The sequence below is a fragment of the Pseudophryne corroboree genome, chromosome 1 (genome assembly GCF_028390025.1).
Source record: "Pseudophryne corroboree isolate aPseCor3 chromosome 1, aPseCor3.hap2, whole genome shotgun sequence".
NCBI lineage: Eukaryota > Metazoa > Chordata > Amphibia > Anura > Myobatrachidae > Pseudophryne > Pseudophryne corroboree.
Genome location: NC_086444.1, coordinates 892,667,378 through 892,689,784, shown reverse-complemented (window position 1 = coordinate 892,689,784; position 22,407 = coordinate 892,667,378). Strand labels below are relative to the sequence as shown.

Here is a 22,407-nt window from a genome sequence, read left to right as displayed (position 1 = left end):
AATGTCAGTGCAACAAAGTAAATTAGATCATCAGAGTGATCCTGATTCCTAATATTTACAATGTACTGTATATACAGTATAGTCAAATTAAAAAAGTCCAGAAGTAAAGTATGTAAAGGAGAAAAACTCTGGAGCATAAGTAAACTAAAAAATGTTGCTGGTGTATGAAAATTATAAATTACATAAATTATATAGAATTTTTACTTTCACATTCATGATTGCACTGGTAGCTTTCTACATTTCTCTATATTTGACTTGTGTTTTTACAGTAACCAGACCCAATAGATTAAAATGGACAACTGCCTAGTGGAAACCATTGTATCTTATGTAAGTGTGTTGTTGTCCAAGGGCTTACTTGAAGAGCTTTAGGTCCAATGTAATCTGTGCCTGAAACAGTCTATCAATTCTATGTAATTCTACATAAAAATACTAATAAATAGTCATAGTTCAAACTGGGTGTTTTAATCTGTGTCTCCTGTAATACTCTATTTTTACATTTATTATGTACACATGAGGTACCCTTTAATAATAATGTATGGAGTATATTGTGCAGAAAAATGTAAATCCTGAGCATAGCATTATATTAATTATAGGTTGAACTCAGTGGACAAATAGTCTTTTTTCAACCTCAACAACTATGTTACTATTTTACTATGTTACTATATTAATTTTACTTGATTATATACATCACCTTTCACTTGATGTGTCTATCACACTAGCCATGCCACACTGCTCATGGACCACAATGGAATGTACTAGGTTATTTTGGAGTGAACTGGTCTGCCTTGACTCTTTTTTTAAGTTTCTTTTTTTATTTACTTTGTGACAAAAGTATGACATACAATTCAAACTGATTTAGTTTTTTTCACGTGAAATTATATAAAATACTGATTAAAATGTGTACAGTGAACACCCCAACAAGCAGTACACAATGGTCTATTTGTTATATCTGTGACTATTACCTCTTACTGTCCTATTACCTCTTTGGGGTATATATACTAAGGTGTGTTTTTTTTAGAAGTGGAGATGTTGCCCATAGTAACCAATTGGAGTCTAGCTATTATCTTCTAGAAGCAGCTAGATAATGGTAAGTGGAATCTGGTTGGGTGCTATGGGCAGCATCTTCCGTTCTAAAAAAACTCACACCTTAGTAAATAAGGTATTCACTGTACCCATTTTATAAGTGTCATTAATCAAAATTCATTAATTTCATTGTATACCTCAGTCTCTAAAATAAGGAACTATGGGGGTCATTCTGAGTTGATCGCTCGCTATCAGTTTTTAGCAGCCGTGCAAACGCTATGCCGCCGCCCACTTCGAGTGTAATTTAGCTTAGCAGAAGTGCGAACGAATGGATCGCAGAGAGGCTACAAACATATTTAGTGCAGTTTCAGAGTAGCAACAGACCTACTCAGCACTTGCGATCACTTCAGACCATTCAGTTCCTGTTTTGATGTCACAAACATGCCCTGCATTCGCCTAGCCACACCTGCGTATTTTCTGGCATGCCTGCGTTTTTCCGAACACTCCCTGAAAACGGTCAGTTGACACCAAGAAACACCCTCTTCCTGTCAATCACTCTGCGGCTGCCTGTGCGACTGAAAAGCATCGCTAGACCTTGTGTAAAACGACATAGTTCGTTGTAATAGTACGCCATGCATGCGCATTGCGCCACATACGCATGCACAGAGGTGCCTTTTTTTGCCTCATCGCTGCACAGCGAACGAATGCAGCTAGCGAACAACTCGGAATGACCACCTATATTGTCAGTGAGTTCTTATAACTATTATTTTTTCTTTTCAGTCTAGAACTTTTCTTTCAAGCTATTACCAGGACCACAACATTGAATTGTCCAGACTTCTACACAGACTGGGGCAACCTTTACCATCCTGGCTGAGACAGGAGCTGCAGAAAGTGAGATAGCATTGAAGACATGGACTAATGCAGAATTGCAGCCTTGTGGTTTCTCCACTAAGAAAAATTAAATAAAAAGTCCCTTCACTCACACTTAACAGTTACCAGTAATGATCCCCAAATAACTCACAAAACCAAGGACATTTATTTATGCACGAGGTGCTATTTATCTGCACTGTTACTGTTAGACATATCTCAGCATCGAGGCTGAGTATTACTATATTATAAAAAATATTATCCTACATTTAATGTGGGACTCATATTTCACTTTTTTCCTTTGATAACAAGAAACTTCAAGTAACTTTTTTATGATTGGAATTCTTCATTTAATACAACATGCACTACTGTCTGAGAAAACCAAAGCAAAGAGCAGGAGTAGCTTGCAGTGGAATTGAAGGTTAGTTTTACAATCAGGTTGAATAAATCAGAATACATCTTCATAATAAAATGCCATTTTGAACGGTGATCATTCATAATGTACATTTATTAACTATGAGCATTTATAATGCCTGGAAATTATTTTTCCTTCACCAATCACATTTTTTTGCATTGTGATTTTGCAAAACAATTTTTGAATGCTTTTTGCAAAAGCACAGGGGTTCACTGTATGTAGCACCTACTGCTGTGATCTTCAAAAGATTTTAGTTCAATAATAGCTTCCAGCAGCTCTCAAAGTGCTGTTTAAATCTTGTTGTTTTTTTTCTTTTGGTCATGGATATTTTTTTTTTCACTGTACACGTCTAGCACCTAAAGTGTATTTGATTGTGTTTTTAGCAGAAAATCTGACTGCAATCTATGCCATAATGTCACCAGAGCTTAATACTAATCCTTGAAAGGTCATCACGCTATAAAAGCTTTTAGTTCAATTATACTTTCTGAGTCACAATGGCTAAACTTTAAGAACCCAATTATCAGGTTTTACTCCCAAAGTCTTTAGTTCTTAGACTACTAATGCAAAGGAATTTGCGCTGTTATATAATTCTCTAGAACGAGGTTTTGTGACATTTCAGTCATAGAATTATTTTCATATGAGTTTATTGATAATTAAAAATCCATATAAAGATAATGAAATATTTTACGTATACTTTAAGATACTATACACACCAAATTCATGCAAAGTTATTTATATTATATTTAACTGTGTGTTTTGGGGACATACTGTATAATATATTGATAAGCTAACTATGATAGTTTGCAGACTGTTGAAAAGCTTCTTTTACTTACTACAAGATTTCTTTATGGATCAAAAAAGCAAAAAATCCTACTTTCAGATTACAGGAAACCCACACCTGCAGAATAGGGAATTACAAATATTGACATATCTCAGAACGGGTGTAATGCCCAGAGGCAATGTAGACGCCTGCCTTCAGGCTCCAAGCCCTGAAGGGGCACCTGCATGTACAGCACCACCTGTGTGGTTCACAGCAGGATCCAAGTGTGAACGCTGCTCTTCCAACAGAGCTCTGTGATAAACCCACTGCTGCTGCAGAGTTAATCATCTCTGTCCCAGGAGTCCTGCTAACATCTGCAATAGGGGACAGGAGGGCTTTTGCTGGTACCACTCAGCCTGCTCTGCAGCAAGCATCAGTTCGACCGCTGCTGCTACTGGTCTGTGAGATAGGACTCACTGGGGAATGCTAATTCTACATGCTGCAGATGGCTGAATCTCATGAGTTTGACCCTGACCCACTTGCCATTGTCACTCAAATAGCTGGAACACTGCCAATTCACTGCAGTCTCTGGTCGCTGTAGACCAGCTGAGAGTACTATCTATATAATTCTATAAGTTGTGTGTGTTTATATACATCTGCATACACATACTGTACACACACCATATTTGGTTTCCCTGTTGTCTGTGATGAACTCACTCCCCTATACCTCAGTATTAGTGCATTATGGGACTCATTCAGACTCGGATGCAAGTCGGATGCAGATACCCAGACATTGTGTGTTTTGAAAATAAATGTGGATTATCGCCTACAGAGGGGTGGCCAACCAGGTAGAGACAGAGAGACAACAAATCTTGTTAGGTACGTCAAAGAGCCGGCATCGAGCTGAAGGCGTGTGTGCAAAAATGGGGTGTGGCTTTATGCCAGCTAGGACATACCCCTGGTATAAAATACATTGAAAAAGACTTCATAAGATACATTTTAAAGCCAGATCCAACATAAAATACATTGAAATAGTCACTTTCACATAAAATAATTGAAAAAGACAAATCCATATAAAATATATTGAAAAAGCCAGATTCAAATAATACACTTCAGCTCCCCCATGTGTCACTCCAACATATGTCACCCCAGCCAGCACCCTCCTACAGTATGTCACTACAGTTAGCTCCCCCATTGTGTCTCTCCTGCCAGAACACTCCTGTGTCACTCCAGCCAGCCCCGACTTGTGTCACTCCAGCCCACCCTCATATTTCACTGCAGTCCCCCCAATTTGTGCCCAGGGGCTGGCTGGGAAGGGGGGGCAAGGTGCCATCTGACCCCTGGGCCAGTGCAATATAAGTGTTCCAGGACCACTTGACTGCAGATTCCCTATAAAAAACAGGGCCGCTTGCTTGAGTCTGCCCCCTAGGCTAAAGGTTGCCACCAAGCCCCTGATTGCAGCAGCCCCTTATGTGTCCTCTATTTGCCAGTGGATGTCTCACCTATAGTATTTGGCTCCCTCAGTTTTCAGTCCCTGTAGTGTTGCTGCGTGTCTGGCTGGAGTGCAGAGGTTTCTGTATCTGTTGTGGTCACGTGACTGAGTGTTGGGAGCCACATTTGGGTAAAGAAAGAGCCACATGTGGCTCAAGAGCCACGGGTTGGCCACCGCTGGCCTACAGTATATTCAGAGTTGACCACATTTTTTAATCAGCTACAAATTTAGCAATATCGGGACAAATAAATGAAATGGGAAAAGCAGATTAATATGTTTTGCTTTACTGAACAAACAAAAATTCCAGTACCTATTTGCAACACAATATATATATATATATATATATATATATATATATATTATACCGTATATATACTGTGTATACTGTATATATATATATATATATATATATATATAGAGAGAGAGAGAGAGAGAGAGAGAGAGAGAGAGAGAAAAGGTGCTACAATCCCGACCTTCTTATAACACCACACCGTGTTCTATCCACGCTTACACACAAAGACATGCAGTAATGGATAGATACTGGTGCCACTCACGGATCTTTCATAAATAACAATCGGGTAAAACCACTCACTGTTTACCAATGTTTTGGTTTATTTCAGCAGTCTTCAGGATTAAATACATAACAGTAATGCTTACCTTTTATACATGAAGAGACACCCAGTGCAAATTGTTGTGTGCATGCAAACTTTTTGAAATCTGCTGATGTCCTCACCCGCAGACCATTCTGCATGATGACATCAGTGGCCGGTTACCATGATCCCATCACCATGGTAACTGTACACAATATAATAAATATATATAGTATAATAATATAGCAGTACAAATAAATGATAAATGAGAAGTTACAAAGATATCTTAATTATTATAAACACTATCATAAAAGTATATACAGATAACCATATTAGTCCGGTAGTATGGGGTTTATGAAAAAAACAATTAAGTGACAAGGTCTCATTTAATCCATAGGGTGAAATGGTATTCAACCTGTAAATCCATTTTGCTTCTTTTTGTAAAAGAAGCTTACAGTACCTCTGTCACCTCCTCGCCTATCCTCTGGTACAAAGTCAATCATTTTACAACATAGAGTAGAGCAGTTATGCCCAATTTGTTTAAAATGCTTCTACCTTTCTCTCGAATGCCAATTTTATTTAGAAATGAGCAGTCTGTTCTTAGAGAACCAAGTACACCCAATCCAATTTGAGGCAAAATGTTACGTTTTGAAATCAATGGGGTGACTGCTGATTGGGTGAGAGCACTGACAATCACGGTTCTCAGCAAATAAGAGCTACCCCATTGACTTCAATGGCACAGCAGGGCAGACAGAGCAGATGCAAGATGTACAGTATGCCACCCCACAATACAGATTGTGCCAGCATGTTCATACTACTGACACTGCTGGCACCCCCGCTGTGAGGACACCATCTGCACCCCTGCACTTGGGACACCGCCAGCACTGCCCCCACTGCTGATACCCCTGCACTAAGGACACTAGCAGCAGTCCTGCACTGAGGATACCAACGCACTGTCAACACAGCTAGCACCCTCACACAGAGGACACTGTCGGCACCCCCGCAATGCCAACACCACCGTCACCCCTGCACAGAGGAAACCAAACACAACCCCGCACAGAGAACACTGCCACACAGCCACACTGCTGATACTGCTGGCACTGCTTACACAGCTGGCATCCCCGCACAGAGGACACTGCCAGCACCCTCACAAGGCCAACACTGTCGAGACCCCCACACTGCTAACACTGCCGGCACCTCTACACAGAGGACATGGGGCCTAATTCAGACCTTGTCACAGCAACAACAACAAAATTCTAATGGGCAAAACCATGTGCACTGCAGGAGGGGCAGATATAACATGTGCAATGAGAGTTAGATTTGGGTAGGGTGTGTTCAAATTGAAATCTAAATTACAGTGTAAAAATAAAGCAACCAGTATTTACCCTGCACAGAAACAAAATAACACACCCAAATCTAACTCTTTCTGCACGTTATATCTGCCCCACCTGCAGTGCACATTGTTTTTCCTATTAGAGAAAATTTTTGCTGCTGCGATCAGGTCTGAATTAGTCCCATTGCTGGCACCTCTGCACTACCAACACTGCTGGCACTCCTGCACAGATGACACCACCAGCACCCCTGCACTGCCAACATTACCAGCCTCATCCTCCACACAGACACCGGGGTCCCCCTACCGCCTGCTATCACAGTTAGTGAACTATTGTTTGTATCCAATCTACACTGTATCTGGCCTGCAATGTAACCTGCACTGTATCTCACCGCACTGTATCCAACCCACACTGTATCCGACCTGCAATGTTTGTAACCTGCACTTTATCTGACCTGCAATGTATCGAACTGACACTGTATCCAAACTGCACTGTATCAAATCCGCACTGTATCCAACTCACAATGTATCTTACCCACATTGTATCCAATCTGCACTGTATCCAACCCATACTTTATCCGACCAAAACTGTATCCAATCTACACTGTATCTGAGCCACACTGTAACCTGCACTGTATCCAATCCACACTATATTCTACCCACACTGTAACTAGCACTGTATCCAACCCAGACTGTATCTGACCTGTACTGTAACCCATACTGTATCCAACCTGAACTGTATCTGAACCACAATGGATCCGACCTGCACTGTATTTGACCCGCAGGTACAGAATGCTGTTTTTGTGGTTGGGGAGATTTTGGGGCACTACTCATCAAAAAGGCAGATTGATAAGGGCTTTACATGGGCACAGAGTGCCAGTCATCAGTGGCGCAGGACCCCCATGAGGGAAGTACAGATTAGGCACTGAGAAAAGGCATGTTGCTGGGGGCATCCACATCTGCTGTTGCTATTTTACATATGGTTGAGTTTTTTTCTTTGCTGTTTATTAACTACTACTACTTTTTGAGCAATGGTATTCCACGCATAATTCTTAGTAAATTTCAGTGTTGTATTTTTGTCTATTGATAGTACTTGGGAGTTGGTTTGATTGGTTATTGCTAATACATTAATAATTTACAAAACAGTTTTAAACAGAAATAATTTCTGTGTGTTTGTGCCGCTGCTCTGCTGCTTAGTTTATCCAGCCAGAGACAAAAAGAGGGTGTCAGGGAGAGAGAGAGAGAGAGAGAGAGAGAGAGAGAGAGAGACAGAGTGGATGAGAGCAAGAGAGAGAGAAGTAGATAGAGAGTCAAAGAGAGAGAGAGACAGAGGGGAAAGAGACAACAGCAAGAGAGAAAGAGAGGGTGCCTGGGAGAAAGAGAAACAGAGTGTCCAGGTGTCTGGAGTGATAGAAAGATGAAGAAATAGACAGACAGAGCAGAGGGAGAGAAAGGGGAGCATGTCAGGGAAAGAGAGAGGAGTGAGACAGAGAGAGAGAAGGTGTCCTGGGAGAGACAGAGGCCATGTCAGGGAGAGAAACAGAGACAAAGGGAGAGAGAGGGAGTGTCAGGAAGAGAGGAAACAAAGGGAGAGGGGGAAAAAAGAGAATGAGGGAGAGAGAAAGAGTGTGTCATGGAGGGAAGGAGAGACAGAAAGAGAGGGGGTAAGAGAGATAGGGAGAGTCCGGAAGAGTAAGAGAGGGGAAGCGAGCGGGAAAGAGAGAAGGTGTTTGGTAGAGGGAGGGAGACAGAGAGAGAAGGAAGCAAGAAAGAGTGAGACAGAACATACCAGGGAGAGAATTGATGGAGAGGCAAAGAGAGGAAAAAAGATAGAGAGAGCAGGAGAGAGAGGGTGTCAGTGAGAGAGAAGGAGGGGGAGTGAACAGGAGAGAGGGAGGTGTCAGGGTGGGAGAGAGTGAGAGAGACCAAACAAGAGGGGGGAACAAGAGAGAGAGATGGAAAGAGAGTGTGTGTCAGGGAGAGAGAAGGAGAGGGTGAGAGAGAGAGAGAGAGAAAGAGGGAGGGAAGAATGGAGCAAGAGAAATAGTACCTGTTAGGCTGCAAAATCAGGTCACTGATGAAGACGGGCACTTCACAGCATTAGACCTCGCCCCTTCCCCATATATCAGTGAATTGCAGAGTTTTTGTCCACAAGGGGGAAGGGCTTAGTGTAGAGCCGGAGACCAAGCTGTCTCCATCTCAAACATAAAAACCATCCTGTTTTGACAGGGCTCAGAGCCGGCCATGAAGTGGGAGGGGGACCAGGGCAATGTTTGCTAATGTGTGGGAGCCCCTTGATAACTGCCCCATCAGCCACACTTATAATCCGGGCCTGATCAACATTGGAGTGCAATAAAATAAGCATTAGAGGGCAAGGCAGTAGAGAAGCCGGTGGCCAAGCATTTTAAACAATTTGGGCATAATCTATCTACATTATAAAATTATTAACTTTTTCCCAGAGGGTAGGAGCGGAGGTGACCGAGGTTCAGCTTCTTTTAAAAAAAGAAGCAAAATGGATTTACAGGTTGAATAGCATTTCCCCTTATGGATTAAATCAGACCTTGTCACTTAATTGTATTTTATGAAGCCCATACTACGGGACTGCTTTGGTTATCTGCAGATATTTTTATGATAGTGTTTATAATAATTAAGAGATCTTTGTAACTTCTCATTTATAATTTATTTGTACTGCTATGTTATTATACTATATATTTCTTAAATTGTGTACAGTTACCATGGTGATGGGATCATGGTAAACGGCCACTGATGTTATCATGGCAGAACGGTCTGCGGGTGACTACATCAGTGGAAATCCGGAAGTTTGTATGCACACAGCACTTTGCACGTGGTATTCTGATGTGGCATCCCGATGGTTAGAATCTCAACATGGGTTGGGTAAGTATACTATCCCCCCCAACCCGCTAACCCTTACCCTCCCTTTTTGCAGGCTAAACCTAACCCTCCCCCTGCAGCCCAACCCTAACCCTCCCTACCCCACAGCCTAACCCTAATCCTCTATTGAGTGCCTAAAACTAACCCCCACTTCCCACAGCCTAACCCTAACCCTCACCCCGCAGCCTATACATAACCTCACCCTTCTTTGGTGGCCCCATAGTCACTCATTCGGGATCCTGGCTGTCAGGATACTGGCGCTGGCATTCTGAGTAGTGTCGGGATTCAGTCGTCGATATTTCAACTGCTGGGATCCCGACCATCGGGATCCTGACCGGATCCCATTTAGACTACAGCTGAAAGGAAACTGAGCCCCAGGCTACATGGAGTGGTTCCCGGGTGTTCCTATAAAAGTAGTAAAGGGGGAGGAATTTTTGTTCACGCTCTAATGGACATATTTATTTGTTGGGGATTTATACCCATAATTATAAATTTCTTATTGTCACTTTTCATGGCAATAATAAATTATGAATTGCCTGCATTTACCATTTTCACATATAGGGACAGAGGCTCCAACAGGAAAAGTAAAGTGATCCCTAATGCAATAATTTCCGGGTGAGGGATCCGGCCATTTTACAGTACTACAATACATTCTGGTATATTTTCTGCAATGTAGCACAATGGCTAACACCATTTGAAGATTATTTTCCAGCATTTTTATAGCTTATCTGAAAGTCTGATATAAGTCATTTTATAGCGTACCTTGGCCCTCATTCCGAGTTGTTCGCTCGCTAGCCGCTTTTCGCAGCAGTACACACGCTAAGCCGCCGCCCTCTGGGAGTGAATCTTAGCTTAGCAGAATTGCGAACGAAGTATTCGCAATATTGCGAAAAGGTTTTTCTGTGCAGTTTCTGAGTAGCTCGAGACTTACTCTTCCAGTGCGATCAGTTCAGTGCTTGTCGTTCCGGGTTTGACGTCACAAACACACCCAGCGTTCGCCCAGACACTCCCCTGTTTCTTCAGCCACTCCCGCGTTTTTCCCAGAAACGGTATCGTTTTTTCACACACTCCCATAAAACGGCCAGTTTCCGCCCAGAAACACCCACTTCCTGTCAATCACACTCCGATCACCAGAACAAAGAAAAAACCTCGTAATGCCGTGAGTAAAATACCAAACGTCTTAGCAAATTTACTTGGCGCAGTCGCAGTGCGAACATTGCACATGTGCAATTAGCGGAAAATCGCTGCGATGCGAAGAAAATTACCGAGCGAACAACTCGGAATGAGGGCCCTTGATTTTAATTATTTAGGGTTATTTTTTATTTCTAAGGATTTTCCAATAGTTTCTTATTAATCTTCTCCTGTAGTCAATGTGTCATAACTATGTTCAACAATTTTGCTACAAACTATCTTGGGAGCAGCATGATAGCAGGAGGCATGGTTGGTATGAATAAGCGAGTGAGTCATCTGAAATAGGCAGAGCAGGCAGTAGGGTACAGACACAACTGACAGGGTTTGCTTATATCCCACACAGGGACATAATTTTTCTGAGATTGTTCCCATTTTATTCAAGAAAATTGTTTAACTGATTTTACTTACTTTCCTGTTAAGTATTCTCTCAAAGAACACAAATAAACACGTTATGTTGAGATAGGTTGCACTATCATTTTATATAATTTTTGCATTTATTTATTATACTTTTATTAAAAGATTCTTATATAGTGCAGCATATTCCATTGCACTTTACAGTTGGAAAGTGATAGCACAAACTGAGTAATAAAAGAAAGACTTAGAGGTAGAAAGGAGATGCTCTCAAGCTTACAATCTATAGGGTGAATGGGCTTTGATACAAAAGGACAAGTGCTATCTATTGCAAAATGGTCCAGCCAGATTGCAAATGGATGTATGATATAGTCACACAGCAATGTTGGCCAGAGGTCAGGAGGATGTGAAGTGAATAAAGACAAAATATGTGGGAGCAGCTCAAAGAAAGTCCTCAAATCATAAATGGGAGCGAGTAAGAAGTGTGGATGAGAGACACAGATCTTGTGCAGAGAAGAGAGATCGGATTGGGTGATATTAAGAGATAAGAGAAGAGATGTATGATGGTGTAGTTTGGTTAATAGCCTTGTGTGTAATTAAAGTATTTTATATTGAATAGAGTAAAAATCAGGTAGCCAATGGAGGGACTGACAGAGCAGATCAGCAAACTTATCATGGACAAAACGTTGATGTTTTAAAGGTCAACACTTGGAAAGGTCAACAGGTTCAAAAGGTTGGCATGTTTAAAAGGTCTACAGGTTCATATGGTCGACATGACAATGGTAGACACGCATTTGTTCAACAGGTGTTTTTGAGGGGGTTTTCATATTTTTACACTTTTTTTTATCTTTGACTATCAGTATCCACATCATAAATCATAACCTATATGAACCTTGTTACAAACAAAGTGGTGCGGAGTGAGACACAGGGGGTCATTCCAACCTATTCGCACGCTGCAGTTTGTCACATCAGTGCAAACGGGTCAGGTCTGTGCCTGCGTGGTGTCGCAATGTGAACGTGCGTCATTGCCCAGCAACGGCCGTTGCCCGGCAACGACCAGAAGAATGAAGAAAGCGATCGCTGGAGCGATCACAAGAAGATTGACAGCAGGAAGGCATTCCGGGCGGCTACTCACCATTTTCTGGGAGTGGTGAGTCCAGAGCAGGCATGTCCAGACGTCAATTCCGGGACCTGCATCGCTGGAACGATCACACAGGGTACATAGCTCTTACCCTGGTCTTTTTTTACAGGAAACTTTTTTTGCATAGCAGGGCTGCACAAGCATTCGCAGCACTGCTATGCAGAAATACACTCCCCCATAGGCGGCGTCTAGTTGATCGCATGGGCAGCAAAAAGTTGCTATGTGCGATCAACTCGGAATAACCCCCACTGTGCCCGAAGCATAGTGAGAGAAACAAGCCCATAATGGGATTTGTTTCTACAAATGGTGATCCCAAAATAAAAAAATATCCACACTAACCCCAAAAATGCAAAAAAGTATTTTGACCATTTTTGTGTCGACCGTTGTTATGTCAACCTTTTGACCCTGTCAACCTGTTGCCGATGTCGACCTTGTGCCTGTCGACTATATGGGCCAACTTAATGGTGGCAGAACTAATGAATGTAGATCTTGTATACCACAACCATTTTTGATATGTTATTTTGATGTATGTAACATGATTTTGAGACAGATTGAACGTGTGGAACAAAGGACAGTTCAGAGTCAAGGAGGACACGTAGACAGCAAGCTTTTGGGGTAGGGTTGATTGTTAAGTTACAACAGTGATAAAGGTATCAGGTTGTTAACTAAAAATGGTTTGTGGGTATATAATTATGTTTTGGAAATATTAAGTTTGAGGTGGCAAGAAGACATCCAAGAGGAAACACCAGAGAGGCATTCAAAGATACAGACCAATACATATTGAGACAAATCTGAGGATAGGTAGATTTATCATCTGCACACAGATGATACTGAAGTCCAAAAGAGCTGATTATATTACCAAGAGATGAGGTATAGATTGAGAAAAGCAGAGGGCCTAAGACTGAGCCTTGCGGTACTCCAACTGATAGAGGTAGCAAAACAGTGAAGGAAAGGTACAGTATAGAGCAAAAGATTACAGATTTTAGTTAAGGCTGGGATGTGCACAGGAGACAGAGAATGAGGGTATAAAACTAGATGAGAGGTAATAGAGTAGGATGTGTGGGATCAAATGAAGAGAAGGTAGCAGAGGGTTCAAGTAGAGAATTGAGCAGGGATGAGGAAAAGCATACTGCTTCATGTTAAATCTTGGGTTGTTAAGGGATTGTTAAATAATTTAAAGGTATTAAAAAGTTACTTGGGGTTAGAGGCTTGAGTAGTAATGGGAGACTCGAAATATGTTTGTTTGCCAGTTTCCAGGGCATTATTATAGTAATGGTAGATAGTCTTATAAGTGAGGAAGTCACTTGGAGTATGAGATTTACGTCACTGACACTGACTTTATGTGAGAGTTTTTGTAGGTGTTTTGTTAATTTAGAGTTCCACAGTTAACATCTAAGTCTTCGTGGAGTGTGGTGGGTAGCTGGAGCCACTTCATCAAAGGCTATTTCTAGAGACTGATTCAGGTGTGATACAGCAGTCACATGAGAATTGAATGTAGAAATTGATGAGAGCAGTTGTTGCAGGGAGGTGGAAAGTTTATGAAAATTAATTAAGATATTTCTGTGTGTTTGAAGAGACATGGAGGACTTCAGTGACATTGAGTTTGAAGTGATGAAGGAGAGCTTGCAGATGATAAGATTGTGATCCAAGAGAGGGAAAGGATTGTTAGTGAATTCAGAAACTGAACATAGGAGCTCATTCAGAGATGGACGCAGATTGCTGCATATGCAGCCAGGTCTGTGTCCATCTCTTCACATTCTGGGGGACACCCAGCACAGGGCAAAGCCACCCAGCATGTGTGAGGCCGCCTCCCAATGCATCTGCAATTAGATTGTGGACGCATCGGAACTAAGGTTGACCCCTAGCGGCCCGGCTGCGCTCTCAGATGGTCGGCCAACATTTTTCTTGCCAAAGTGGCTGCATGTAACATCATGCAGCCATCCCAAAAATGGTCCCATCCTGCCCCCATTCAGACCCCCGGGCCCCCCCCCAAAAAAAAAAAAAACATGTCACCACCCTGTGAATGCTCGCTGCTGTCAATCACATTGCGGTTACATTCATCGGGAATATGACAGCAATGTGTGTGCCTCCATTGGCAAACTAAGCATCGGGTCGCATAAGCAGCCACTCAGAATCAGCCCCGTAGTCTGATGAATACAAGATCAAGGCAGTGGCTCTCCTAATGAGTAGCAAAGTCAGTCAACTAGGAGAGGCAGAGAGAGGAGGTTAGAGTGAGTAGTTTGGAGGCAAGAAGAGATAGTTGAATGTAGGTTGAGATATTAAAATCACTCATGATGAAGGTGTTGATGTCAAAGGATAGGAAGTGAGGGATCCAGGCAGAAAAATCTTCCCGAAATTCTTTGGCTTGCCCAGGTGGGAGATAGATAGCTGCAACGTGCAGAGAGAAAGGAGTGAAAATTCTGATAGAATGTGCTTCAAATTATGTAAATGTGAGAGACAGAATCTGTAGTAGAACTGTGTACTATATGTGAAAAATTTGGACAGTAAAATTCCAAGTTGTGAAAGGACAGTTCCGTACGAAGGCCCTCACCTTGAGTCCCATCCCCAGTCACAGAATGGAGTTTTAGGTCACACAGGACCTGGCCAATTGGGGGATTCCCGCTTACTGTCAGTAACCATCTGTTACTGACTCCACCCACTGTGTAGTGTGCATGTACTACGCTGCCACCACGAGACTCCTCCTAGCCATGGCATCTGGAACCACGGTTCTGCTCTGTATGCGTCGACACGCTGTCTTACCACCACTGTGTGGTGTTGACGAATCCCCAATCGTCGCTTGCCTAAGCACGTGCACGTAGCAGGTGGAAGGCAGAGCTTGGAGATGCTGGGTGTACCCTGGACAGGTGGGAAACAGAGCTAGGTTTTGCCTAGCCCTGCAGATCACAAGATGAAGTGCTCGTCTTGAGGCAGAAGATGATTATTCACCAAACATAGTTCTGAAAAGAACTCAGCAATACAGCAGATGTTTACAGCAGAGTGAAAATGGCATAGTACCCTTTTGCAGCTCGCAGGACTCCTTTTTATGTCCTTTTTTCACACAGTACCACACGGGGTAAGTCCGCCCTGTGGTTTACAACCAATCACTGTTTACTCATGTGCTGTGCATGCCTTGGTCACATGCACAGCTACAATTGTCCTCTATAGAGAGGGGGAGTAGTCACTCTCCTTTGATCGTCCCATCCTTGAGGATCGGTATCAACCCCGGTGACATTCATTCTGGGCTGGGGGAAGTTTTCCCACCTAAACTTACTTCCAGGAATCTGCCCAGGACCTAGCACACTATCTGCAGCTTGAATTCGGGCTCCAGAGATGGACAGCCTAGATCCCTGGTCAGGGTTTTCTACCCACCAAAGGTAATCCCTATGGAGCTCTAGAAAACACTCAGCTTGTTGGGAAGCTGAGCTGCTCCTCTCCCTCCCCATGATACTTCCATGTGGGAGGCTAGAGGGGAAGGAATTCCATTTTGGAGGAAAAGGTCTGGAGAATCCAACAGCCTGCACATCCATGGATTCCCCCCTCCTGGGACACAACAACCAGTAAGTGCATTTTTACATTAAATACACTTCACAAACACTTTTGTTACATATTACTCTGAGCCTGTGCCCTGCACAGGCTCCACATACCCAGGCACTGCAGCTGGTGGATCTGCTATCCCCATCTTAGTGCTTCACATCACAATATATTATAATACATTAAAAATATATGTCCAGTGCCTGGTGCCCTGCATCAGGCTGCACATACACAGGCACTGCAGCCTGGCTGCAGTGCCTCATAGCACAATATATATATACATTGTTTTTAAAACCTTTTTTCTGTGTTCTCAGCACTCAGCGCTGGACTCCCTTAACACAGCCCTGCAGCTCTGGGGCTTGGTCCCCTGCGTCTGGCTTCCCCATGCCCTCCAAGGTAGCTCTGCACCTCGTGCTCCCAGCCCCCAGTGGCGGCACACGCACAGCACTGCAGCAGAAGCTGCTTCCCCTTCTCCCCGGTGCACACTCAATGCTGCGGTCACTGGAGAGGTCCGTGACCGTGGCACGACCATAAAAATACATTGTTACACATTATTAACACATTCGGCGCCTAGTGCCTTTACAGGTTAAAGATGGTGACTAGCGCCAGTGCACTGTTTCCAGGCCTGGAGATGTGTGTGAAGTGGAGACCATGATGTGACAGTACTGCAGGGGAAGCCTAGTCTGATTGAGTGAGCCAAGTTTCTGTTATAGCCAGCAGATTAAGATTGTTAGAGATGAAGAGATCATGGATTGATGTTAATTTGTTACAAATAGAGAATGCATTCCATAAAACACATTTTATAGATTTGGATAGTGGTGGGAGACATGTGATGCTTATGAGGTCAGCTGGATTTATATATTGCTGCAAGTCAGCTAAATGTCAGTGGTGAAAGTGGTTGGGACCTGGATTTGGTGATATGTCACCAGCTGATAGAAGCAGAAGAGAGAAATAAATATATTTATAGGAGGATTGTGAATGTGTTTTAATGGTGACAAAGAATGGATGTTACTGTTAATGTATAAAGATAAGTAAAAAGGGGGAAGTGGATAATTGAGAAGGCAGAGGGGTGAGTTGCAGGGAGAGTTAAGGGTGTAACTGCTTTGGAGATAATACCATGAAGAAAAGCAATTTGTGGTACCTGGTTTTTGAAATAAAACTAAAGTTATTTACACTAAGAGCGTAATGAAGTTGCAATTGTTGAAGTTAAAAGTTCAAATGCCTGTTTATTGATGTTGTTAAACTGTTCATTTTAAAACACTTAGTGAACAATTTGTATATTTGAAAGCATAGCTGACACTTGATTGCTTCTATGACTAATTAGCACAGGCTACCAGTAAGGCAAATGTTTAGCTCATAAAATGTGATAAATTACACTATGTTTGACTATGCAAACATCAGCCCCGTATGCCTTCTTTAACTATGCCTCACTGTTGAAAATTTCATTTAAAATTAAGTTGCCTTAGTATTATTGGTACCTTTATTTTTTTAGAAGTATGAAGGAGATAGGTATGTGCTTTTCCCTTCACTAGACAAAATTAAATAGCATTTTTTAGGGTACAATGGTGTGATCAGTAAGAATCTGTAGAGTGTTACTGTTTAATTCTGAACCATAGATATCAAAGCACAAGGATCTCTCAAATATGGGTTCTCGAGCTGTGGCCCTCCCAAAACCCAATATCTAGAGACTTTCTGTACAATATGATAAAGTTGCAGCATAAATAATATATACTATATAAATTATAGTAAATATTTTATGAAGTATAAATATATATACACAGTATGTATATGTTACTTACTGAAGACTCCAGTCAGTAGACCATAGAACATCTTTTGTGTTACGCATTCAGGATCCTACCTCAGACATCAGAAATTGCCCTTACCTTACTTGCTTTTGCCTCACACAATAAGGAATCAGTAAAGTGTTCTGACCTCTCTTAAGGAAAACCAGTTAGAGCGCTTAATATAATAACACTAATGCACAGTAGTTCAAAAGAACATATGAAATACTTTACTGTTACTGGCAAAAACATAAGCAATAGAGAAATGTTCAATATTTCAGGTCAAGGAAATAGTCTATAATTCCCATCATATATTTTATGATATCTTGGTATATGCAAGCTGCAATGTCCTTATTTACTTATTTGCACCAATACTTGTTACAAACTAAATTTTCTAATTCATATATATATTTTGTTTTTGTTTTATTGTTTCAGTGCTTTGACGTAAGGAGGACATCAACATGTGGGCTTAGCTAACACTAAAGAAGAAAATGAAGTCTTCAACTACATGAAAACCACTCACTGCTGTACAAAACCCCTCTTTTGATCAGTTTACATAAAGTAAATTAAATACTATAAAAATACTATGCGTTTCCACTGAGATATATTTATTTTTATTGAAAATGTAACTTATATGTATGTGTTATATATAGAGAGTTTATCCATACAAAAAGAAAATGAATTAGGCAAAATATTTTTTTTGTTACATAAAGTATTTCAACCACTTTGTTCTATACAAAAAATAAATAAATATAAAAAAACATTTCTATTGGTACTGGTGAATGAAATATTTTTGTTTAGTCAGAAGTGTCAGTAACACTCTGTCAAAAGTGGCTGATATTCCCATAACGTCCAGTTGTTTTCTTTGCTCCAAGTGCTATGTACACAGACTGATCAATGCATCAAATTATTAAAAAATAAAATAAAAAAACCACTGCTGATCAGTGGCGCAAGTGCAGGGTAAGGCATGGTACGGCGTACCACTAAGAAAAATGTTGCAGGTACGCTGTACCACTTTCCCAATGCCCTGCTGTCGTTTAGGTTTTGTTTTCAATTAATAAAAGTTATGATGCCAGACTGGCACGCCACGTCTGCCAAATTCAAGTCCCCGCCGTGGTGTAAGGATAAAGCTGGCTGTGTCTGCTGCAGCCGCCGCCTCCCAATGATTGGCTCCTGCACATATATGACAGTGCAGAAGCCCAGCAGCAGCCACAGCCACCATGCAGACGTGGATGACATGTTAGCAGTACTGGGGTGAGTTGAGACCATAAGTGTGACTTATCTGGGGCCCAAGATATACAAACCGCCGCCACCGGCGATATACAAGCCCAGCAATAACTTCCAGGATGGTCAGTTCAGTTCCAAGTCTGCTAAGGGCTGGGGGTAGAGGGTGAACGGAGCACTGAGGAACAGTGCTAGGCCCTGAAATGAACCAATGGTGTTTGGTGGGTGGGGGGTGGTGAAAGAAGCTTGTAGGAATAGTGTTTGATAGTGTATAGTGAGGGGTGAATGGAGCCTGGAGGTGGAGGAGCAGTACTGGGGGGTCTTAAAGGAGCCTGGAGGAGCAGTGCTAGGGGGGTAAACTTAAAGCAGGTGGATGGAGCAATGCTGAGGGGTGTCGAGGGGTGGACAGAGAGGCAATGCTGGTGGGGCTAGGGGGTGGACAGAGGAGCTGTGCTGGTGGAGCCACAGTGCAAAGAAAAGTGGCTGTGTAAGGGGGCCATGCACCTATCATCATGTAGCCACTCCCCTTGTGTTGTGTGACCATGCCCCCTCATGACACGTGACCACGTCCATTTTTGGCAACTAAGAAAAAAATTCTACTTACACCACTGCTGTTGATGAATTGTAAAGGCATCTCAATATGCTTTAAATACAGGTGAATTTTTTTTTTTTTTTTTTTTTAAACAAATTGAACAATGGCAAATATTTCACCCTTGTCGGTTATTGGCTCTTGTGTAGTGCCATATGCAAAGTAAAAGAAGAGTGCATATTTGCTTCAAGTGCAGATTGTTCAGATGCAATTTGTTTGGGATTTTTTCTCTGTTGATAACCGACATATCATTTGTTAGTACACTAACTAACAGCTATTGATACCATCATCATTAATACTCCTCAGACCAGCTCCATGTTCACCATCATTGTCATTTGTCATGTCATGGCTTTGCTTTAAAATTGGCAGCAGCTCTTTGGAGTAATAATGTTCATTATTCTCATCCAATGCTCACACCATCATCTCAATACTGTAAGTGAATGAGTACAAAAAATGAATAGGTAAAGGTCATTAAAGCTACAATAATCCCTGCTACCACCATCATTATAAAGCCACAGTTTACAAATGTTCTCCACTAGTTTCCATTACCTTTGCTCATGCAGTCTCTCACACTTTGTCTTGGTAACATTCCAATTAGTTAAAGGATCACAAAATGAGTTAATGCTGTAGCAGATTGTTCCTTCTTCGCAATATCATCCTTTAAATTGGGCATTGTGGATTATGGGGGGATTCAATTGTGGGCAAGGGGGGTAAATTTAATTTCTGAGGAAATGGAAGCCCAATTTGCACCTTTTGCCCAGCCCGATTCACAGCCCTTTTGCTTAAAAGTGCTTGCTACCCTATGGGGTAGCAAACAATTTTGAGAAAGATCCCCCCACCATAAAGTGTGTAAATTTGGCTGGATGAACGAGTCTCCGGCAAATAAATTCCCCCTATATGTTTAATGAGCAATAATTAAATTTGTAAAGCATCATAATCATGTATACATAATTCTAACTTAGGAAGAGCAAAGACAAGTATTCATAATAGCACAGCATCTTCAGGCAGAGGCATCGCATGGTGGTTGGGGGCAGTGACCTGGCATTGCAGTGGTGTAATGGCGAAAACAAGGACAGGTCCGAGCCATTTTCAGGGCGAACACGACATCACACATGGCCACCTCAATGGGTAAGGAGGGAATTGCACCTACATCAAACTGTCAAAGAACACAATAAACTGAATATAATACACTATAACAAACTATTAATTAATCTCTGAAGTTTTCAAGGTCCATAAACAACAATAGAAGCTTTGGATTATTAAACTGAGCTTGGTTTATAAAAGGTTTACTGCAATATCTGAAATAAAGTTAATGGTAATAGCTTGTGTCCTGAAATAATTGCGGCATTCTTATGTTGAGTCCTTTCCAAAATTCAAAAGGTTGTATTAAGCATGTAGCTGTGCAGCAGACAATTAATTAGTACAGCACAGAGAAAGTGCAGAGACATACATTAACCTGACATTCAGCACAATATGAACGCCAGTGGGTGGAAGTGGAAGGAACAGGCTGATTAATTTTGAAATGTTCTTTGAAATTCCATGTACATGTTCTGTATATATTTCTTACTGAAAGCAATGAAAACCTTCACTAAACAAAATATAGTACAAAAAAAGACACCTTGTTTTTCTTTTCAACTATTGTTTAGCTTTAATTGCTATATAATCTGAAGAATATGTGTTCAAATTGAGAGGGACTATTTTGCCCAACTGATTTGGTCCTGTGTCTTAAGCATAATGGTACAGCTGTGTACCATTACACATCAAATAGCCACATTTGGCATGCCACTGACTGTGCAACTAAGACTATCCTAGGACTGTAGATGAGGCAACAATGGTTAGCTTGTTCTGATGGTGTGTTTAGAAACGGGTCACATATAAAAATTGTGTAGAACATATTTAGAATTTTTTTGTCCATATCTATTTACTACACAGGTAATTTGTTGTCAGATGGCAGATGTAACTTCACTCAATCTTTTGACTCCCATTTGTCAGTGGCTCTACTAACATATAACAGTTTTTCATGCATTTAACATCCTTCTTATTTATATTTTACATCCTTATTCATACAAATTCAGCTATCATTATACACTAACTTTTACATTTATTAGCTGGTAGAAGTGATCATTTCCTGTTGCTATGGATTAATCTTATAGAGAGTGGAGGCACAGTACATTACTATATTAAGCTCATTGCTCGTTACAGAATGGCATTAGCATTGATGTGTGGGCTGTCTTGATGAACAGTTATACTCAGGTCATTTCATTTGGAATAGAACTAGAACTTTAATTTGGTGATTCTAAAATACAAATGATAGGATTTTGCCTCCCCGTTATACTGTAATATTGAGCTCCAGTTACCCACCAAATAGACTGAGATGCCACAATACAGTATACCTACAGTATAATCTATATTTTATTGTTCTATGTCTCAAATCTGCATCAAACTGCTCAATCACAATTTACTTTTGGTGGTTTTGAATTTTTCCCATTATTCACAAATTATGTTTCCAAATCTGGAAAAGAGTTTCTTTCTATTATTTTTTTAACATGATGTAGCTCTTATTGAGTAGTGGCTTATTTCTTGGCAACATTTCCTATGTATGCATCATTTTTGGAGCCTTTCTTATGGTCAACTCCTGAAAACTGATTTTAAACTTTGCAAGGAACACCTGTTTTCTAGTTCAACTCATTGTTCTACAGTCTTCCATACTTATTTCTAGTGTAAAGGTAAGAGGTAATCAAAAGCTCCTAAATTTTGAAACTACATTTTGTATCCACACAAAAACATGATAATTAGTATATGATTTTAGGACTATAAATGAGTAGCAAATGAATCCCATTAATGAATTAAAGACTGATAAAAAAAAATTGAAATCAATAGAAAAGCATAATTATTATTATCTCATTGATAACTTTACAAACACAATATATGGATAATGTGCTGTGCATGCCTATGCTTGTATAGCACACAAAAGTAGCAGTAGCAGAGTGCTCTTTCATACAAGACATGCTGTGCAAACTGGCTTAGTACTCACACTGCATCAGGTCTATAATTGCATACTTTTCTGAAATATTCATTAGAAATATATGAGTCCACTATGTGGGTGATCCCTTATTAGGGACTACTGTTTAAACTCCAGATATGCTGATAAATTCCAGCCAATAGTATACCTACTGTAGTTTGTGAACTAAAATTGGTAAGCATAAAAAAAATCACTATCAGAGTGCCAG

The 22,407-nt window shown here is 41.1% G+C and overlaps 1 protein-coding gene across 2 annotated transcripts in view; it reads left to right on the top strand.

Moving 5' to 3' along the window:
- LOC134916434 (bifunctional heparan sulfate N-deacetylase/N-sulfotransferase 4-like) overlaps window positions 1-18,046 on the top strand; it is a 624,652-nt gene extending 606,606 nt beyond the window's left edge. Inside the window, exons 14-15 of one of the 2 annotated variants that reach the window (XR_010177405.1) lie at window positions 1,804-2,311; window positions 17,800-18,046. Coding sequence is in view for 1 of the 2 variants with exons in the window: in XM_063920212.1 (XP_063776282.1) it covers window positions 1,804-1,914; window positions 17,800-17,841 (153 nt within the window). In the remaining variant the exon portion in view is untranslated. The remainder of the gene's footprint in view (window positions 1-1,803; window positions 2,312-17,799) is intronic. The other variant, XM_063920212.1, reaches the window with a different exon arrangement.
- Window positions 18,047-22,407: the final 4,361 nt, after the last annotated feature.